The following is a 21,757-nucleotide window of genomic DNA, read 5'->3' as shown; positions in this document are numbered from 1 at the left end:
AGTACCAGTAGATAGATACCTCTAAGTCCTACGTTAGTTGGATTTCTGACTCAAGTTAGACTCCAGGTAGATTCATAATTATAATAAGAAGACAAACTGTGTAACTATTAAATATATTCAATATAATACAATTTATAATGTCAATCAATAATATATCACATTTCATATAGCCTTATAATAACATTCACCATACCCAGGTACCTAGTTCCATAGATAGATATAACCAAAGATAGATATAACTCCGTAATAGATGGATACAGTCTAAGGAAAAAACGTGCCTCGAAAATCAAGAAAATTTGATTCTCGTTCAGAGGGCGCTACTAGTTTTGGCCTACAGTCGTATAGATGGCGTTGACGGTTTCGTTTGTTATTTAACAATTTTAACGCATATCAGTGAAAGAACATGGGTCAAAATCATAAAAAATAATTAATGCAAATAAAAAAAATCATTTAGCTATATTTAAATACATTCTATCGTATTTTTATAAATCTTCATTTTTAGTTTTAAAGTGTGTCGACAGATGGCAGTGAATTTACTGGGGTTACAAAATTTACTATGACAGTACCGCTCTAGTATAAGTTACTCTATGGTAGAACCCTCTCCTGTAATAAACTGCAAGTTTCTTACAGACGACTCTTAATAGTTATTTGCTTGCTTTTAAATTTCCACACGTCCTGTAAACAAAAAAATCATTACATTAAAGGGTAAGTACATACTTAGGTCTTAGGTAGATATCTTAAACTAATTTTAAATAAAATAAAATAATGAGGGCTATCGTTTTTTTGCTCACCAGTTGGCGCCTCTGTTGATGGTGGTCCAAAACACTAAAGAACAGCTGTCAGTCATTGAAGTGACAAGTGACATTTGACATTTCGAACTATGGAAAAGACCACCATCTACACTAGCGCCCCTAGCGGCGAATTCATACGCGTTAGCCCTCATTTAGGTGCGATATTTTCTGTTTTAGATTTAATTGTTTATTATTTTATTAATTGCGGGAAATATCAAGAAACTAATGATAGGAGATTAACGCTGGTCGATAAAAGGCAGAGGGAATATATTATATTTCCCACATGATTTTGAACTTTGTTACAATGTGATAGGGTAAAATTTGTGCCAAATTTCTGACACCCATAGCACAGAATAAGTAACAGTATTATCATACAGAACGGCCACGCACCGCCCCGCCCCTACTCGAGTGCCCTCGCCCCGCGACACCAGATTGACGGCCGTTTGCCAGCCGCTCAGAAGCAACTTACACAATGACGCATGACGCGTGTACAGACGTACCGTTCACACATATAAACGCAAGTGATTTTTGATGTATAACGTGTCCGCCCTGTGCCTATAGTTACCGTGTAAGAGAGCGTGTATCCCTTCTTCTTAGCCTCAGCTTCAACCTGTTTCGCCAATTCTCCTTTCTCGTCATGGAAATGACAACCGCTGTTAGCGTAGTGAGCTGTGATCGCTTTGCGGTACCTCTGCAACAGGATTAGATAAGGGCTATGTTCCGAATTACATAGCACGCTCACGATGGGACCGATTCACGCTCATAGCGCTTACATCAGATATCGTGACGACATTGATGACGTCAATGGACGGCGCTTACACTCCCAGGCGTAAGCACCTTGAGCGCAAACGTCAAGGTGACGTTTGACAATGACTGAATGAGTGAATCGGTCCGATCGCGAGCGTGCTACGAGCGCTGTAATCGTAATTCGGAACATAGCACTACTACGATTAACGAACAAAATTCAAATTCAGTTGACTTTGACATAAACATGACAGTAAACACGCTCATGACCGGTCCGAAACAAAACTCCACTCACGCGGCCTTGAGCGCGCTAACTGATTTGGACCGGCAGCCAGCACTGTAAGCGTTGTGAACGCTGTGGGCTTAATTCGGAACATGGCGAAGGAATTAGAATTTTATGCAATCGTGGCATAATAAAGAGCTTTTAAGTTTATGCCATGCTATTTTATGAGCGGCCTAAAAAAGGTACGAGATTCGAAATAAAATTGGAGCTTGCAGTTTGAAGAGTTGAGAAGAGCGTTGATGTCGTTAATTTGTTTACATTCAAGCTGTAAAAAATATTCGGATCCCCACTATTTTTGTTACACTCTATATTATACAGGTAATACATGTTGCATAATAATTATCATAGTTTTGTAAATCGTTGCGCATTGAATATTATATTTTTCGATCACCAAATCCTTCATTATACTGTCTGAAATGATCAATTACCTTGAACACATTAGGCCCTGAGCCGTGGACTAGTTCAGGATGGAAAAACACCGTGTCGCCGGGACTCATTTCCCTGTCAAGATACATCGTTCTCAGCTGTATGGTTGTAACACTGTTAAGATCAAAGGAACTTACCTGAAGTGAAGTTCGATCATAATTATCCTGTCTTCGCCGAAGAGATTTAATTACCCACCCTAACCAGGAAGGCCACAATCCGTACACTTCTTTCCTGATTATCATTGTTATCGTTGGCAGTTGGATTGACTACTGCCCCGGGTGGGATAGTGGAGTTAGAAACTGTTTTTTCTCTCTCTATGCTAAAACTTGTGCGATTTTTGCGCGTAGGTTTGACAAGTACCTTAGAAACATTAGGCCCTGAACCGTGAACTAGTAGAGATGGAAGAACACCGTGTCGCCGGGACTCATTTCCAAATAGACCCGCTTCTGTTTTGGAGCGGTGCCTCCCTGATCCCAGATACAATGTTCTCAGCTGTATGGTTGTAACACTGTTAAGGTTTGACAAGTACCTTAGAAACATTTGGCCCTGAGCCGTGAACTAGTAGAGATGGAAGAACACCGTGTCGCCGGGACTCATTTCCAAATAGACCCGCTTCTGCTTTGGAGCGGTGCCTCCCTGATCCCAGATACAATGTTCTCAGCTGTATGGTTGTAACACTGTTAAGGTTTGACAAGTACCTTAGAAACATTTGGCCCTGAGCCGTGAACTAGTAGAGGATGGAAGAACACCGTGTCGCCGGGACTCATTTCTAAATAGACCCGCTTCTGTTCTGGAGCAGTGCCTGCCTCATCCAAGATACCGTGGTACAGACGGTTGGAGTTCTGAAACATTAATTTTGCTAAATTAACGACTACAACAACTTTTACGGCTGATCATATCTGATCTGATACACACTGGCAGATGTTTTTCTCATAGGCACCATCCGAATCCGACATCTGATATCAGAGAGTAACTTCCGATAATTTCAGCCATGTCAGACCCCCGTCAGCTGTTGGACCGACATTATCGGATGTAGGATCCGATACTGCGGAAGTGAATGGTCCTACATCCGATATTGGGTCGCACAATGTCAAAACACTCTAAGGCGGTTACCACACTGATGTGGAATTGTGGATATATAGGCAAATAGATAGAGATAAATATTTATCCATCCGCTGGAGAGACGAAGTGCAGAAGACCTCAGCGAACTCGGCGCCGTTGACTGGACAGAAACGGCTTTGGACAGAGTATCATGGCGGTCTTTGGTGTCGGAGGCCAAGATCCACTTCCGATCGTCGCGCCACAGCAGTAAGTTAGTAAGTATTTATCCATGGTTACTTACCGGCACAGTCCCGTGGTCATGTAGCTTGTTCTTCAAGTGTGAGCCGGGTATTACGTACAGACAGCCGTTCTCGACATTGACGTCATCTATAGCCGTCCAGGCCGCCATGATCCACTCTACAGGACGGAATGGGAAGTAGAACAGGTCCTTGAAAACAAATGTCATTAAGTTGGTTACTGTACAGTCAGCACCAAATAGTGAGGACCAATGTGTTCAATTACAGGATGGCCCAAAAATAGGTATGTTGTTAAAAAAAATACTGTGGCTTATTGTTGATAATTTTAACAAAGTTTTGGGTTTGTGTATCGAAGCTAACGGAAAGCTCGTTTTTGAGCATAAAACGTTTTACTTTAGTTAACTGATTATAGTTTAAATTTTTAATGATATTTTGTGAAATACATGTAAGAAAAATATTCTTAATCTTATACCTTTAAACGAGCAATTCTTGTATATATATTTCGGGGATCTCGGAAATGGCTCTAACGATTTCGATGAAATTTGCTATATGGGGGTTTTCGGGGGCGAAAAATCGATCTAGGTCTTATCTCTGGGAAAACGCGCATTTTTATATGTTTTCCGAGCAAAGCTCGGTCTCCCAGATATTAATTTTCTATCTACGTCTTTTAGGGCTACCTTGTATGTCGAAACACATCCTTATTTCTATGGTAACAAAGGTGTGTACCTATAGTAACGACTGTCCTGACTAAAATTTGTATGGTGACAAAAAGATAACTATTTATGATAGATAAGTATCTAAGATACCTATAGAAACAGTTTAGTAAGTAATACCACTACTTAAACTGCTTCTATACAATTTATATCCCATATGTTGCTAGGCAGAGTGATGGCAGGCGGACTAAAATGTTAACGGAATGGTGGCCGCTTTCAAATGAAAGAAGCCCCTGGCGTCCATCGGCTCGTTGGGTGGACGACATCCGGAAGATTGCGGGTCACTTCTGGATGAGATTAGCTCAGGACCGGGACAAGTGGCGTACTGGAAGAGAGGCCTATGCTCAGCAGTGGGCGATAAAGGGCTGATATGATGATGATGTTGGGATATAGATACTCGTATATATGTGCCGTCATATCGTAGTTATACTAAGTTTCCTGTTTTAAATTACCAATATCAAAGAACAATAAAAAAGAAGAAAATATCAAAAGAAAAATTGATTATTTAGTAACCATGGGCTCTAATAGTCTTTTAATTAACTGTGTATGTATTTAACCAATTGAATACGAACGTCTTCATTTCTTTAAATTGGTCATGTGATCGTTTAAGAACAATGTATGACAATGAATGACATTGCTTTTTCTCACTGAACTAGGTAAATGACTTGCTGAATTAATACCTGACTAGCTCTAACCACCATTCATTTAATATCCACGTCATCGTAATTATCCAAGATAATAAAGGTTAACTTTTCTTAAATGTTGGTTCCCAACTAAAGCAGTAAAAAGAAATAAGTAAGCATAATAAGTGGTACCTGGTGCGGCGGGTGGCGCGACGTGCCCGGTGGTTTGTTGATAAGCATGCTGTGCATCACCGACATGTCAGCTCCGATCAGCTGTGAGACGACATGGAGGAGACGCGGGTGCTCCGTGTAGTTGATGAACACTTCGTCGTGGTGGATTTCTTGCAGCTGTAGGGAGGCGTTTCTCCCATATTAACTTAAGTTAAAAACTATCTGTGTACTACTGAATTTAATCCGAATCCAATAAGATTTTTTTGCGTAACTGAATTATAATCGATATGAGAAACTAATTTAAACAGTTCTCGTTATTGAACCTAAATGGTACAGTATTGACAAAAAAATATGACCAATAAATGTTTCCCTTCTTTTTTCACATCAGCTTACAAATGGGTGATTGTGAATTGAATTGTATTAAAAGTATTAAAACTACCTCATTACTTATTGTAGTCATACAAGTATTCAAAATTCAAACAAAGTCCCAGATGCCCATTTCGGACAGTTATCATAACTTGAATTACTACGTAAAGGTTGTTACAAATCCTTCCAAGTTATAATTTGACTGTGATTATAGCTGCAGTCTTCATACCTTGTTGATGAGGTCCTCACCCTTGGCTCCGGTGTTGACCAGCGAGGGTTCCTTCACCACCATGATGTTGCCGGGATCTTGCAGCCCTTTGCAGATCTTCGAGAACTGCTGTCTGTGATTCATACAAGTTATTAAATCCTGTTTATAAAATACCAGTGACTTATACAAAAATCTACTATCTAGCATTTTCAGGCAGGCATTGTTAAAAGAGTTGTATTCATGAAAGCTCCCAAAGAATGTGGAAATATAGAGGCTATTGAAAAATAACCCCTCTTGTCTATGTAATAAGGTGCATATTCTTTGGTTAAATATATGAAGGATTCGTCAAATAAATATTTATTCAAATAAAGTTACCTGAGTTTACAGTAATCATTAGTATACTTACTTGCAACTGTACAATGTAGTGAAATCAATTAGTCCCTTTATCACAAGGAAGCCATGTTTAGATAAATAGCTCTTTTCTTCCTCTGACAATGTGTAAGTTTCTGGAAGTTCCGCAAGTACACTGTAAAAATAGGCAAATAGAAAACTTAGAAATACATGAGAATTTCTTAGTTTCGACTATTGTTAAGAAATTTTACAGTCAATTAGCGTTTACTACTGTTCTCTAAATAGATTAATTTTAAAGATTAAATGTACGGAAAAAAAGAGCCCTGAGATTTGAGAAACAGAAAAATGAAAATAAACATAATCAAAGAAAAGTAACGAAGAATTTGCTACTCACTTCTTTGGGATAACTTTTGAATGAGCTCTTGTATATTCCATATTATTGCAAGCTTATAATCAAATGATCATTTTGCAATATTCTCCAAAAATTCAAAACTTCGCACTTTCTCAAGCAGTCTCCGTCTCAATCAGAAGTTTTGCAAAGGGTTCTTCCACTAATCAGTTCTTTGTGTAAATTACTTATTAATACACTGTTATCATTGTTATCAAAACAAATAAATTATCTATTGAACATTTAACACAAAATATATATGTGACAGGGACAATTATTTTGCAAGCAGAGTAAAAACCAGAATTCGCAAAACAAACTTGACGTTTACAATTTGACGTTGACGTTTGGCTGCGCCTGCGCGGGTACGTTCGGAAATAGTAAATTTTGTACGATAATTTTATACACGGTAGCGTTCCAAAATTACAATTTTTTTTGAGACTATCGTATAAATATCGCATTTTGAAGAACACAATAGGAAATAGAATTGGTGAATGGTAAATATTTAGTAAGACGTGCTTCCAAACTGTAGATTCAAATGATTTTCTCGCGAAAATTGTTATTGACAGGTATCTCTACCGGTTATAATTGACAACCGACTCGTAAAATTTTGGGAGCCGGTTCGATGATCAAATATATATTTTTTGATCAAGATCTTTTTATATTTTTTTCTAAATGGCATGGCGGAGTCTGCGGAAAAACTTATAAGCTATGGTCGCGAGGTCTGCAGCTCACAGAGACACTATAGTCTGGCAAAAAAAAGTAGAAATTAAAAAGTGGCAACACTGTAGTGTCGTCCCGTTTTTCTTAGATTGATTTGAAAGGGACGACACTACAGTGTTCCCACTTTTTAATATCTACTCCTTTTTGCCAGACTGTAGTTTAATTAATATTTATGTAGGTACAGCCACGCTCCGTGATGGTTGAGCCATTTAGGGCTCTAGCTAAACTGGACTTCCTATAGAGCAAGTATTGAACAACCAATTTAGATAGGTAGTTACTTAAAAAAAAAACCGGGCAAGTGCTAGTCGGACTCGCGCACGAAGAGTTTCGTACCATTACGCAAAAAACGGCAAAAAAATCACGTTTGTTGTATGAGAGCCCCCCTTAAATATTTATTTTATTCTGTTTTTAGTATTTGTTGTTATAGCGGCAACAGAAATACATCGTCTGTGAAAATTTCAACTGTCTAGCTATCACGGTTTATGGTATACAGCTTGGTGACAGACAGACAGACAGACGGACAGCGGAGTCTTAGTAATAGGGTCCCGTTTTTACCCTTTGGGTACGGAACCCTAAAAAACTAGGAAATAAGAACATGTTCTTTGTGTTGTGTCTACTACAAACAGCGGTAGTAAAAATAATCGCTCAACCGGTTTCACTTTTGTTTTTTATACGCGATCCCGGCGGTGTAATGATAACTTTACGACCCTAATAATACGGTATAACTGTCAGTTACATCAACTTCAAGGAATGCGAAAGGATCCGACCACCACCGTCAGTCGTTTCGAAGATATTTGAAACATGTGGAACTACAGCACAAATATAAATAAGTAATAGTATTATTATACAGAAGAAACACTGATATTTGAAAAAAAACGAATATTATAGACGCTCTACAATATGCCAAACGCCTAAAATGGAAATGGGCAGGCCACATAGCCCTCTACACAGACAATAGGTGGACAATAAAAGGTACAACTTGAAAAGGCCCAGTAGGCAAAAGGGAAGCAGGAAGACCAAAAGAACGGTGGGCAGACGAAATATCGAAGGCCGGTAAAAACTGGATGGAGACAGCCAAAGACCGAAGTTGCTGGATAAAGTAGGAGGAGACCTTTACCCGAAAAGGGCCTTAAATAAAATAAAAAACAACTATTATCTTCAACAAACTTTAATAACAACTGGTTATGAAAGTATTATAAAAGATATAACAATATGTAACAAATAGACTAAGTTTACTTAAGGAATAAAGTAGGTTTATAATAATAATTATCATACAGAACGGCCATGCACCGCCCCGCCCCGATGCGAATTACCGCGCCCCGCGACAGCAGATTGACGGCCGTTTGCCGACCGCTCAGAAGCAACTTACACAATGACGCATGACGCGTGTATAGTATAGTTAACGCTATCTCTACTGAGCTCGTTCACTTACCTGTACTAACAATAGCATTCTGTTAAACAAAAGCCATTATTTCTTTTGGGAGAGCGCGTGGCCTTTGTGCCTGAGCGCGTGGCCATTGTGTGTGAGCCTCAGGCACAAAGGCCACGCGCTCACACAGAAGAATTAATGGCTTTTGTTTAACAGAATGCCATTGTTAGTACAGGTAAGTGAACGAGCTCAGTAAAGACAGCGTTAACTATACAGATGTGCCGTTCACACATAGAAACGGAAATGATTTTTGATGTATGGCGTGTGCCGCCTGTGACTACAGTAAGGGATTCTTCAAGTGTACAGGATTTTAAATGTCCATAAGATACATTTCAATTGGACACTTCAGTATTTTTTTATCACGTCGCTGGCAAACAAGCCAACGGCCCGTTTGATAGTAAGCGGCCACAATAGCCTATTAATAGGTAATAGAATAGTAAATTAACGCCTGCAACTCGAGGGGTGTTAATTATGGATTCGGCTTCATGTAACTAGGTTTTTGGTGTAGGTATACTAACGTAGTGACACCCAGTGACCGATAGGTAACCAGGTACCTGACAATTCTATTTTTTATCTACAGTGTTGTATTACTCAAAAACCGGCCAAGTGCGAGTCGGACTCGCCCACCGAGGGTTCCGTACTTTTTAGTATTTGTTATAGCGGCAACAGAAATACATTATCATCTGTGAAAATTTAAACCGTCTAGCTATTACGGTTCATGAGACAGCCTGGTGACAGACAGACGGATAGACAGACAGACGGATAGGCGGACAGACGGACAGACGGACAGTGGAGTCTTAGTAATAGGGTCCCGTTTTTACCCTGTGGGTACGGAACCGTAATAAAGTAAGGAAGCAGAGTTCAATAGTAAAAGTAAGGTTTGATTGGATTGATTAATTCAGGACATGACCTCATGTCTAATTATACTTTGTCAAGTCAATCTTTAAGGCTATCAAGTTATTTACAAAAGGACATTGTTCAATACGTTTGTACGTCGGAACTGAATACAAATGTTTTGGTGTTTCAAGAAAAAAGTCATATGAGAATGGAACTTAAAGAGGGATTAGGACATTTTGATTCTGAGCAGGTTATGTTATAGTAAGCAAAATGTAGTCACCAACAGTTTAATTGCTATGCAAATATCCATACTTGGAATTTATGAAAATCGTGTTTTATTGGTCTATAAAGTTGTATGTGTTTAAATTATTTGTAGTAATAAGCACTTTATTGCACACAATAGCTTCAGTTGTAATAAATAATATATTCTTAAGAAATAAAGGTACAAAGGCGGACTTAAGCTTACAATATTTAAATAAATAAATATGTCTTTTTGACAGCTGTACATATTGTAGTTATATATATATCTAAAACATACGGAGGGAGGAAAGCCCAATAACAATACACAGATAGAAAGAAAAACATAAAATACGTCCATCAATTTATTTAAAAGACGGACGGCTTTGAATACGCTCCAGTGAACAGCGGAATATAGTTTAACTTATCCACAATCATGAACACGAATGGCCTGTTAGCTTGGAAGGAGTCAGGTAACCGTCTTGCCTCAAACTCCGCCGCCGACGCCGCCGCCGCCACCGTCCCTTCCTCTGTCACCTCCACATCAGCCTTCTGCACCACATTCGATATGTAGAAACTGTAGTCGGATATATGCGGGAACTGAGCACTGCTGTCGAACATCAACTTCAAACCCATGTCCATTAAAAGTTCCTTCAGGTTGTCCAGTTGGGAAGTTATCTTGAATCTCGGGATCTGAACTTGAACTGTGTCGCGTCCATTACGCTGGAAAATGTAAAATATGGACTTTAAAGTCACTCTCTTTAGCTGATCTGTGACTTTAGCTACAGAACTTGACTGGTAGGGAAGGAATATGAGCATAGAAAAACGGTCTCCATCTCCATATGGCAGTTCTAAGACTTTCGCTTGTAGCTGATCAATGGATGCTAAATTATATTGCATCATGGAGAACATCATGTTTACATCTCCAGCGGGGTTGTTTTTCTCGTCGTAGAAAGAGGTGATCTCAGTTTCTGAGGGCTCAAAGGGAATATTCCACATTCCTTTAAAGTACACAGCGTCAAGCAGAAGCAGATAGACTCCTTCGATATCATTTGAGCTCACGATTTCTTGAATAGTGTTGTGGGTCGCTTGGCTCACGTAATTATTTATAGTCGCAGCTACGTGGTTGTAGTTATCGAAAGGCAAGATCATGACGTCGCACACGCCGGTTCCGGACAGTTTTCTATGGAAAGATTCGAGAAGAGAAACAGTCTTGTCAACGAAGAGAGCAGAACTTCTCTCCAGTGTGGTCTTGGAGTTGGACACTGTGATCCCTTTCACGATTTCTAAGTACCTGTCGTTGAAGCACGGGTAATGGTGAAGATGGAGTACTCGTTTCATTTCTGCAAGGGTCTCGTCGTCTGCTCCTAAAGATGCTGTTGTTAGAACAGTCCATAGCGAGAATGGTGACGTCACGAAGTGGTTGTCGTTTTCTTGCCCCACTCTTTGTATTAAATCCAGAGAAAACTCGTAAACCGCGCGGCTGAAACTAGGACCGGCCTTTTCTACCGTACACTGCCCTAATATCGATGGCAGAAAGATGGCCAGCAAGTATAAATAAGTGGCCATTTTGGTCGGCAGCGGACGAATGAATGGAACTACAATGTTTTTATCTGGTGAACTTTGATAAAAGGTCACGGAGTTTGGCATGAATTCCGATTGTGCAGTGTTTGTGCGCGAGATGTTTTTTTATCTTTATCTTACTTTTGCATTATTTTTAATGTGGGTCAAAACTTGGATTTAGGAATCTAGGAACAGGCCGATTTTGATGCATATTAAAAAGTAAGGTAAGGTACAGTTAGCAATACTTATTACCTGTGTTCAGCTTTACGACAGGAATAGTTATTTGTTATACAAGGGTGCAAAGTTGTATTTTACCTGCGAGTGTGGAATTGAAACACGGGCAAGCGAAAGGATTCTATAGTTGAAATGAGTTCTAAAATAGAATCCTAAGCGCAGCAAGTGTTTCAACACACGAGAAGTAAAATACATTTGCACCCGTGTGTAACACAAAACTTTTCACCTCACTATAGCGAGGAAAGTGCCACATCCACAGGCGTTAGATCATCTTCATCACTGAAATCACTCATTTTTTACGATATTATAACAAAAAACTCTGGAAATTCTCTATTTTTACGTGAGAAATTTTAAGTAAAAATTTTGTTGACAATGTTGACATTTCTGACGTATGAAATGTCAATGATGCGTTTTGAAATTGCATCGACTCAACTTGTGCGTTCAGAATTATATTTAACATCATTATTAAAAAACAAACGTTTCTTATGGAACTTTAAGGTTTATGACATAAAAACATTAAATAAAGCTAAATTTGGTATTTTTTATTAGATTCTCAAACCATTTGTTTAATGATAATTAATATCAAACGAATCATTATTATGAGCGTTTTAGGTTTTGTTATCTGTCAAGCTACTTAAACACGCTCCATCCAAGTTCAAATTACTTTCCCCACTAGTGGATAAAATGCGTTTTTCCCCGCTTGTTTTAAAGGATAAAAGACAACTTTCCGAGCTAGTGAGGGGAAAAATATTTTGATTCCTAGTTATTCTTGTAAATGGTCCAGCTGAAATTAGTTTATTGTTGTTAACTCGTAGCAGTAGTAGCAAATGTTGAAAATATCAAATTTTACAGCGAATGAGTAATTTCTAAAAGCACTATGTTATACAAGACCTGATTTTCGCGAAACAGCTGTTTTAAAAGAAAGAAATATTTACATAAAACCAGATGAGGAACGTAAACAGTTCTAGGAATGCCAGAATTTAATTGTAAACAGATAAGATATTTAATTATATGGAACAAGCTATGACTCGTGAAAAAATCGTTGTTAATTCATATGAGCTCATACTAAATTCAACGCTGGAAAGTCCAGAACTCCTAGTGTAAATTTCATTAAATAGCGTGACGTTATGTCCACGTTATGTCTATTTTTGTAAGTATAGGATTTTGAACAACGCGCCAAGCGGGACATCTTGGAAAGTCAAAATCCCGTACCAAATGACACACTAATCGAATGAAATTTACACTAGGGGTACTGGACATAAAACGGAAGATGCTACAGGAAACAATGGTTTGAACCATGTCACATTCAGATTGATTGCTGATATCCATAGTAGTGGCAGACGGACAGACGGACAGCGGAGTCTTAGTAATAGGGTCCCGTTTTTACCCTTTGGGTACGGAACCCTAAAAACCTAACCTAGTGTGCCGCCAGCAGCGGGGCAGGGCCCAAGCTGCCGGTGGTCAGGGCCGCAGAGAGAGGAACCGGCGGACTATCCGCGCCGTGTCCGAGATCACCGCCTTCTGCATCTGACCCCTGATCCAACCACCTAGCGAGTCTCTCAAGGTGTTGGTCGAGACTTCGCTATGTTATTTATTATTATATGTATTGTACATTATTTCCAAGTAGGTATCGTAATCCGAGAAAAGCAGAGCATTGCATTATACCACAGATTATATAATACGATTATACCATTGTTCTAAATATAAATCAATAATAATAATAATAGCCCTAGCTACCCTTTCATTTAATACACATCAAACACGGATAGTGGCAAATATAATAAATTTCTTTAAAGTTTTGAATGATTCACGGTTAGTTTCTCTAGACTTATATTGACCGGGATATAGACCGTGATTACCTTTTGTATTATTTGTGATGTACATAATGCATGTAACTGCGTCGAAATATCGGGAGCTCACAAATAATACAAAAGGTAATCACGGTCTATATCCCGGTCAATATAAGTCTAATTTCTTTAAACTACCAAATAACAGTTTTTTTTTCTTTAAACTTTATATCGCCAAACTTATCATTGAAACACGAGTGTTATAACTATCAGACGCTAGCATGAGTTGCGTTTTCGCGCGCGACTACACTCCATACATCTAGCGCGACTTCAAATATGGACTCGCGCGAAATTTTGTTCAAATGTAGGTATTATCAAAATATTTAAGACTACACTCCATACATCTAGCGCGACTTCATATATGGACTCGCGCGAAATTTTGTTCAAATGTAGGCATTATCAAAATATTTAAGACTACACTCCATACATCTAGCGCGACTTCATATATGGACTCGCGCGAAATTTTGTTCAAATGTAGGCATTATCAAAATATTTAAGATCTGGCGAAAGAATTAAAATTTTACACGAGATGGTAACCTGGAGTTACCATGGTTACCAGCACAATTTGACACTAGGTTAACGGTTTAACCGCTTAACCCCGGGTTAGTGGGATGGTGCAAGCGTTAGTGCATAAAGTTGTTCATTTTGACAAGGTCCTACGAAGTTTCAATATTATTATGCAATCTGAAATTAACTTTATTGTAAATAGTCATACGATAGTTCTTTGTTAAATTGTAATCGGATATCATGTTCTGTTTTCAAATTCTATTGCTTTGTTTGGTGCTGAAATTGTATTCATTAGATCATATGTGATGTCAGTGTGAATTATAAATTTGAACCTTATGTCTGGGGGTCACGATTTGTTATTGAGTGTATGATTGTAAAATGTATTCGCGAATAAGTTCTGTCGAATTGATCTGTCATTTAAAGTTATTAGCATTCATGTGTCAATAAACCGGGTTGCTACTGCCATCACGCACTGCGATTTTTAAATTAGGAGTTTCTTTGGAATGTATTCTTATTTATGTATTACAATCAGCATCAGATATAGTTAAGAGTCCCCGGCAAGCTTGGCCAAATTGCACCTTTTCATACAAACGTAGTTCCGCTCTCATTTTAAAACTACGTGTTGGATTATAATGAAACTTTGCACATACAATGACATGAGGTACATCTAGGTCTGTAATTAGTTTATATTGCTCCAGTTCATAAAGCAAACGAAATAGAGCAAAAACAAGTTTACCTAACATTCGCTGTTATTTTTTTAACTATGGTATCTGAAGCTACATAAACTAATTACAGACATAGATATACCTTATCCTATTGTTAGTACAAAGTTTTGGAGCAATCTAGCTAGTCGTTTAAAAATGAGAGCGGAACTACGTTTGTATGGAGAACCGAGCTTGGCGAGGAACTTATGTGAGCCTGATATACAAAATGACTTAAATTATATACCTTCATTGTTCAGGGAGAAAAGAGCGAGTGTAGATCATTTTGAACACCTCGTCTGCTCAGCTTCTGCTGCTGATTACATCCAACCCTTCCAGTCGGAATATTTTATTCCATGTTTAGTTAGAATCGGTTTATATTACATACTAAATAGTGTCTCTATTTAATATTAGTCACAATTAAGATAACTACTTAACACAAAATGTGCTTGTGGGTAAAACCCGAAAAGCTCCAAACTAGGACAATCCGTAGAAAGCCGGACGGATGGCAGCCCTGTGATAACCTCTCAATCGTTTAGCATATCAGGAGCCAAACATCAACAATCGCAGCCATCTCAGGGCGTGGTGTCTCTCAGCCGCACCGAGCTGTGAAATTGATTAGACGTGCGGCTAACGGGGCGCGCTTCAGAGCTACTTGCTATTCCAGTCTGCCCCACGCCTCGACACAGAAACGTCCTACAGTATCTAACTGTTTACTCTCGTCTTTACGACCAGTTTGCTGCTGGCTCCTTGCAACAGACACTATCTAATCTCCACTAATAAACCAAAGGACAAGTTTATCACAGAAAATTAAGCAACAAGCAAACAAGCGGCGAAAGAATTCACTGTGCGTAGAGCTTCTAATAACGTTATCGCATCCTGATATAAAACACAATAACAACAGTGCTCGAGTCAGTCAACAACGGTGCCTTCACTGCAGCGGTCAAAAATGAGACGCGCCGTTTTTTTGCTAAGTTTTTGCTGTTATTCGTTAGCGAAGAACTGCGACGAGAGATCCGTTACCGCGTACTACAAAAAACCTATCTATGAGTTTTCAACCGGGCTTTTAGATAGAGTTTCCCAAGAAACTGATGGTCATTTCGTCTGTTCACCGATAAATTCGTGGATGCAGCTCGTGAACCTAGCACAAGGCGCCCATGGAGCTACCCTGAAGCAGATCTGGAAGGTGACCGGACATGGGAAGCCCTGTATGCAACGGACTTTAAGAAAAACCCTCAACAGCTTTTACGGGAATGTGAAGAACTATAAAAGCCAGAGTTTAGTGATAGTGGATAAATATTTAGCAGTGAAAAAGAATTTTAAAAGAAGAGTTGAACGATCGAAAACAGTTAAAGTGGTATCGTTAGACAGGGATACTGCTTATGAGTCTGCAGATCAAGCCAGTGAGATTATAAAAAGAGCTACTGGAATTCGGAATAGTATAGACCCGTTCGAGTTTATGCTGACCTCTCTGATGTTGGCTGATGTGGCAACATTCAAAGCAGCTTGGCGGCAACCTTTCGATCCTGGATTCACCGCTCGAGAGCCTTTCTATTTCTATCACGGAAGCAGAAAAGCGGGTGAAGTTAATATGATGTCCAGCATAGGATACTTCAACTACATTAACTTAACAGCTATTAATGCCGAAGTTTTGGAGCTTCCATGCATTGACGAAAGGCGTTCTATGCTCATATTTCTGCCAACAAACGGGACTATCAAAGATTTATTTTTCCACATGAAACGAATAAGGATACCGACTATCTTCAACCTTTTTAAGAAATCCAAAAACAAACTGGTCGTCTTAAGATTGCCTAGGTTTAAGATAAGCAGTGAAATTGTGAACTTACCAGAACTGATCAGCGATATGGGTGTGTCATATATTTTCAAGTCTAACGGTAATCTTAAGGGTATAAGTGATTTTCCGATACGAGTGAATAGGATGAAGCAAGTGGTGGAGATAGAGGTGACGGAGGAGGGTGTTGCCGCTGAGATAGTTCAAAATCTAATTGATCCAGAAGTGGAACCGATTAAGTTTGCGGCGGACAGACCGTTTGCCTTTATGTTGGTAGATAAACCGACAGAAATTGTATTATTTGCTGGAGTATACTCTATCCCCTCAGTGTTCTAATTAGTAGTTTGTGACTGCGGCCGTTTCATAAAAAACATCACACAAGTGTTTTAATGTCTAATTGTGTACATACACTGCTTTATTTATACACATATTATAAGCTCTCTATAATACATTATGAAGACGCATGTTACGACCACCATTACGGCATTTTGATCACATTTTGAAATTGATATTTAATTTCGAATAAAACGTCATTATATTGATATCGACGTTATTATTACGCAATAACAACATTTTCACAGATACATTTTGTTGTATTATAACAGTATTTTCACGCTGGCAGAAATTTGCGGGTTTTAAACAGGTCATAGAGTTTAATGATAATGTGTGTAGACTGTAGAGAAATGTGTCGTTCTCAAGTCGAAGGTACCACATTGTCGCTCTGACAGGTTATTCGTAGATGCAAGCAAATTTAACCCTTATGGCAAGCGACAATGTGGTACCTTTTACTTGAGAACGACGCAAATAATGTGTGATTTTCGAGTGTGTTACAATATGGAACGTTAATTTCCTAGTCGTGTGAAGTTAATGTCGTGTTCCGACGACACTTCAAGGTCTTTGTAATGACCTAAAAGTTTATTACTTTACTATTCAGGTCTTGTTTTTAGGCTACAACTTTACCTTGAGCAGGTATTTACCAGTGAATCTCTATGTTAATAGTATTTATTTACCTTACGGTGTAAAATATAACGAAATAGGTACAGAAAATTTGCATTTTTATGATTAGGTGCTTTCATCCAAAATTTTGGGCAGATATTTTATTTATTTTTTATTTTTTCGTTACGTTTGCATAAACTTTGGCTGGTTGAAGAGCTCATTCTGGGCGTAATAAATAAGAAATCACAACATTTCCCATGAGCCCAAGAATTTCCAGATTTGAAACAATCAGGTCCAAAAATACGCGAAGCGTTTTGCTTCCACATTTCTTATGCGAACTGCCAAGGAGTGGAACGCCCTGCCCGAGTCTGTGTTTCCGCATGAGTACAATTTGGGGCTCTTTAAGGCAAGAGTTAATAGGTATCTCATAGGTAAGCGTGCTCCACCGTAGACCACCATCAGGTGGGATCGTGGTCAAACGCCTGCCTATTCATCATAAAAAAAAAGGTTTTCAGTATTTATTTTAGAAAACGTCCTCGTACGTTTCCGTGAGAATACGATAGAAAATAATTCTGCACTACATCTGTACACGTTTTTGTCTAAATATTAAAAATATTTTATGTGTAATTGAATCAAACCAAGCCCGCGAAAACCTAACTCCGCTGTCTGTCTGTCCGTCTGTCACCAGGCCGTATCTCATGAACCGTGATAGCTAGACAGTCGAAATTTTCACAGATGATGTATTTCTGTTGCCGCTATAACAAAAAATACTAAAAACAGAACAAAATTAATATTTAAGTGGGGCGCCCATACAACAAACGTGATTTTTTTTGCCGTTTTTTGCGTAATGGTACGGAACCCTTGGTGCGCGAGTCCGACTCGCACTTGGCCGGTTTTTGCATGAGATGAGACAAAATTTAGATTATAATTTTTCTCATGTAAAATGTAATCTGTAGCTAGAAAGACATACGTAACAAGACAACGATAAATAATAATTTTTCACCTCAGCAGCTCGAACAAGCCTACTTTCGTCACTCCCTGGAGTCCGGTCCGGTGCGGTCCGGTCCGGTCTCGTCTCGTATCGTATCGTATCTTATTGTATCGTACATATTATAATACTTTTTTTTTCTGTTTATTCTGTGTAATTCGAAATACAATTTAACCTTTAATATGTTCTCATTACTAAGGTGAAAAATTATGTGTGCAACACGAGAGCAAAGTTATTTTACATCTCGTGTTTTTGAGTCCCTCGCTACGCTCAAGATTCTACCTTAGAATCACTCGCTTCGCTCGTGACTCAATTATAGGATCTTTCACTTTCTCGGGACTCGAAATAAACACTCGCAAGAAAAACCAACTTTCCTCTCTTGTTGCACAAATAACTATTGTCCCATTTATGATAGAAAATATTGTGGTATATGAATATTACCTTGGTTAACATCACCTCAATCAAATCACTTATTAGTAAATAAAATCACTACATGTTACCAACGCTAATAGTTTAAGTAATTTTAGTTACAATAACGCTTATTTATTATAGCTGTATTTTTCGTAAAAATCTAAATAAAATAAATGTAGTTAAATTGTTTTATTTTATTTACTCGAGGTAGTTTGGCGCTCTACTTTTCATTTCGAATACGAGGAAAGTAAAATACATGTGCATTTAAAGACATGTTATAAACTTCTTGACATGTGCATCCTGCCCATCCTAACTTACGGTGCACAAACTTGGTCATTAACTGAGGCCCTAAAATCGAAACTCAAGGTTTGCCAGCGAGCTATGGAGCGTAGTATATTAGGTGTTCGTAGAACTGATCGAATCAGAAACACGGAACTACGCTCCAGAACTAGTTGCAGATGTAGGCGTCAAGACCGCTAAGCTTAAGTGGGACTGGGCGGGACATGTCTGTCGCATGCACCCGGAAAGATGGGCCAAAATGGTTACTGAGTGGGACCCACGGAGCACCATAGACGGTGCAGGCCGGGGTTCAGGCAGACCAAAAAGAAGATGGCGGGACGACTTGGACGCATTCTACCCCAAATGGTGGGAAAATGGCGATGACAGGGTCGAGTGGAGAAAACGAGGGGAGGCCTTTGCCCAGCAGTGGGACACCAAAATAGGCTAATAAAAAATAAAAAAAAAACTTCTTTGGTGTTTCTTGAGGAATGGGAAGTTAACGGTCAGAATGGAAATTGTACAACAAATCAATTCACAACCAAAATTTAAATTGCTTATCGTAAAAAAAGAGAAAAGAAAACGTACTTAGTACGTACCTACTACAGTGCTCTAAAGCAGAAACGTATCATTTTCTGCACACCTTTTAAAGTGATTTTGGTGTTTTATATAGTAATTCGTGATGAATAAATCAAAAGCAAAACATGACACTTTTAACTACATAGTAAAATCATGTTATATTTTGTTAAAAGTCTTATAAAGGAAATAAAAAAACTTATATTCAGATACTACTCGTATAGTTACGTAAATAAAAGACTGCTACGATAGAAGTATGTAATTATGCTAAACATGTTATTCAGATTCAGTCTTAAATATACATATTAATAGTGTGCGGTGCAGGTAATCAAATAGACATAAACCTGATGGCTGATGTCAGCGACACTGTTTATAATCCATTTGAATATCAATATACCTAAGAGACAGAAAACGGGCGACGGAAATAAGAAGTCACAAAATTAGAAGATGTTACTCTAAAATCAAAAACTAAAATGGAAGTGGGCGGGCCACATGCTCAGGGAAAAGCAGAAGTGGTCCAACATACTGACTGAGTGGACCCCACGCTACAACACAAAAAAGAAAAAGAGGCAGACAATACAAAAGATGGTCAGATGATGATGAATCTGCTGGTCTACTATGGACACGACTATAGCCAGAGACAGAGGCATGGGAGGCAATGGAGGAGGCCTTTGTGTCAAAAGGACACGTCGAGGTCGACCCGACGGTTGTTGCAAGCAAAATTGTATTAAATATTATCATAGAGTAACTTATACTAGAGCGGTACTGTCATAGTAAATTTTGTAACCACAGTAAATTCACTGCCATCTGTCGACACACTTTAAAACTAAAAATGAAGATTTATAAAAATACGATAGAATGTATTTAAATATAGATAAATGATTTTTTTTATTTGCATTAATTATTTTTATGATTTTGACCCATGTTCTTTTACTGATATGCGTTAAAATTGTTAACTAACGCCAGTCAACGCCATCTATTCGACTGTAGGCCAAAACTAGTAGCGCCCTCTGAACGAGAATCAAATTTTCTTGATTTTCGAGGCACGTTTTTTCCTTAGACTGTATCTATCTATTACGGAGTTATATCTATCTTTGATATTATTAACTGTATGTTCGATACGAGTTGGTACTACCGCAAAACATATGGGGCAAACTAAGGGGCACGTATTTTTATATTACAGTCAATTCTCGTTGTATTCATAAATTTTAACAATCTGTTACCGTAAAATGTATGTAGCTGTACAGCGCCATCTCGTTCACCTGTCAAGTTCGAATCACGAAATTGTCTTAGATTTTACGCATCTTACTCAATCAATGTATCTTTGATGAGTATTAACGCAAAGAATGGCCGCACGTCATTAGTCACGTCTCCTGGGTCAAGCTCAAGATCTATATACCTATATAAAAACCTAGGTTCATGCTTGCAGTATCGAACAATTTTTATATTTTAGGAGGCAAACGAGGAGACAAATTGCCTTATTAACCGCCCATGGACAATGCAATACCAGAGGGCACTGGCAGAGGTATGCTCTTTTCTTGAAGGTAAAGGTTGATATAGGGGGCGACAGTCCATTCTAATCTTTAGCTAAAAATCAAATGTAATGGGGTCCCTTTGTTTGACATAATTATTGAAAGTCATAATGTAATGATTGTCATATTACCATTAGTCATAATTCTGAAACCGTTAACTTTTCAGGATTTTCCTCGGGTTATCCTATAGACAGCTTAGGTTAGGTTAGGTTTGTTTTATGGCAATCCTGAAAAGTTACGCGATTCTGAGAAAAAACAAATTATTACTTTTACACATTATGACTTTCTTACGCTAACTTATTGTTTGTAAAAATTGACATGTAAAAGTGCCCCTGTGGCCTATTTGCTGAATAAATGTTTGGTGTTTGATGTTTCAATAATTATGTCAAACAATAGAGACCCCAAATGTAATCCTACCTACTATGATCATGGATGATACGGTGTAGTAGGCAGAGACCTTTATGTCCATTTTTCTGGACGGTAGAATTGCGGGCTGAGATCACGGTGCAAGAATGCATTCTCGTTACTTGTCTGACTTTATTGCGATAGGTATCATTGTTCTAAATCAATTAGACCATTTAACGACCTTATTGCAATGAGGTAAGCTTTCAATATGGTCAGTTATAGTGCTGTTGGTACTAAGGCCAGGCCTCGTCACGGCTCATAAAAGTCTACCTATTGTTCACGGCTATTTACCAACTTTATCTGAATCAATTCAATTCTGTACTGTAAATATACTTTATTATTATTAAAAGGTCCTATAATATATACCTTTTAGGGCACGAAGCTGATTGTGTTATGTCACAGAA

At 38.4% G+C, this 21,757-nt stretch overlaps 2 protein-coding genes across 2 annotated transcripts; one reads left to right on the top strand and one right to left on the bottom strand.

Moving 5' to 3' along the window:
* Positions 1 to 526: 526 nt before the first annotated feature.
* LOC134754729 (serpin B3-like) lies at positions 527 to 11,184 on the bottom strand. Its single transcript, XM_063691071.1, has 9 exons — positions 9,964 to 11,184; positions 9,847 to 9,848; positions 6,030 to 6,149; positions 5,645 to 5,756; positions 5,071 to 5,226; positions 3,587 to 3,733; positions 2,943 to 3,086; positions 1,357 to 1,482; positions 527 to 675 (listed from the first exon to the last, which is right to left on the bottom strand). Exons 1-9 carry the CDS (start codon positions 11,152 to 11,154, stop codon positions 625 to 627), a joined length of 2,049 nt encoding a protein of 682 aa, XP_063547141.1. The 5' UTR covers positions 11,155 to 11,184; the 3' UTR covers positions 527 to 624.
* A 3,764-nt stretch (positions 11,185 to 14,948) lies between these two features.
* Positions 14,949 to 18,700, top strand: LOC134754721 (ovalbumin-related protein X-like). Its single transcript, XM_063691057.1, has one exon. It carries the CDS (start codon positions 15,387 to 15,389, stop codon positions 16,563 to 16,565), a length of 1,179 nt encoding a protein of 392 aa, XP_063547127.1. The 5' UTR covers positions 14,949 to 15,386; the 3' UTR covers positions 16,566 to 18,700.
* The last annotated feature ends 3,057 nt before the right edge of the window (positions 18,701 to 21,757 follow it).

Source organism: Cydia strobilella, chromosome 2, assembly GCF_947568885.1.
Source record: "Cydia strobilella chromosome 2, ilCydStro3.1, whole genome shotgun sequence".
Classification (NCBI taxonomy): domain Eukaryota; kingdom Metazoa; phylum Arthropoda; class Insecta; order Lepidoptera; family Tortricidae; genus Cydia; species Cydia strobilella.
The sequence above is the reverse complement of the archived record's forward strand: the minus strand, read 5'-3'. Positions and strand labels throughout refer to the sequence as shown.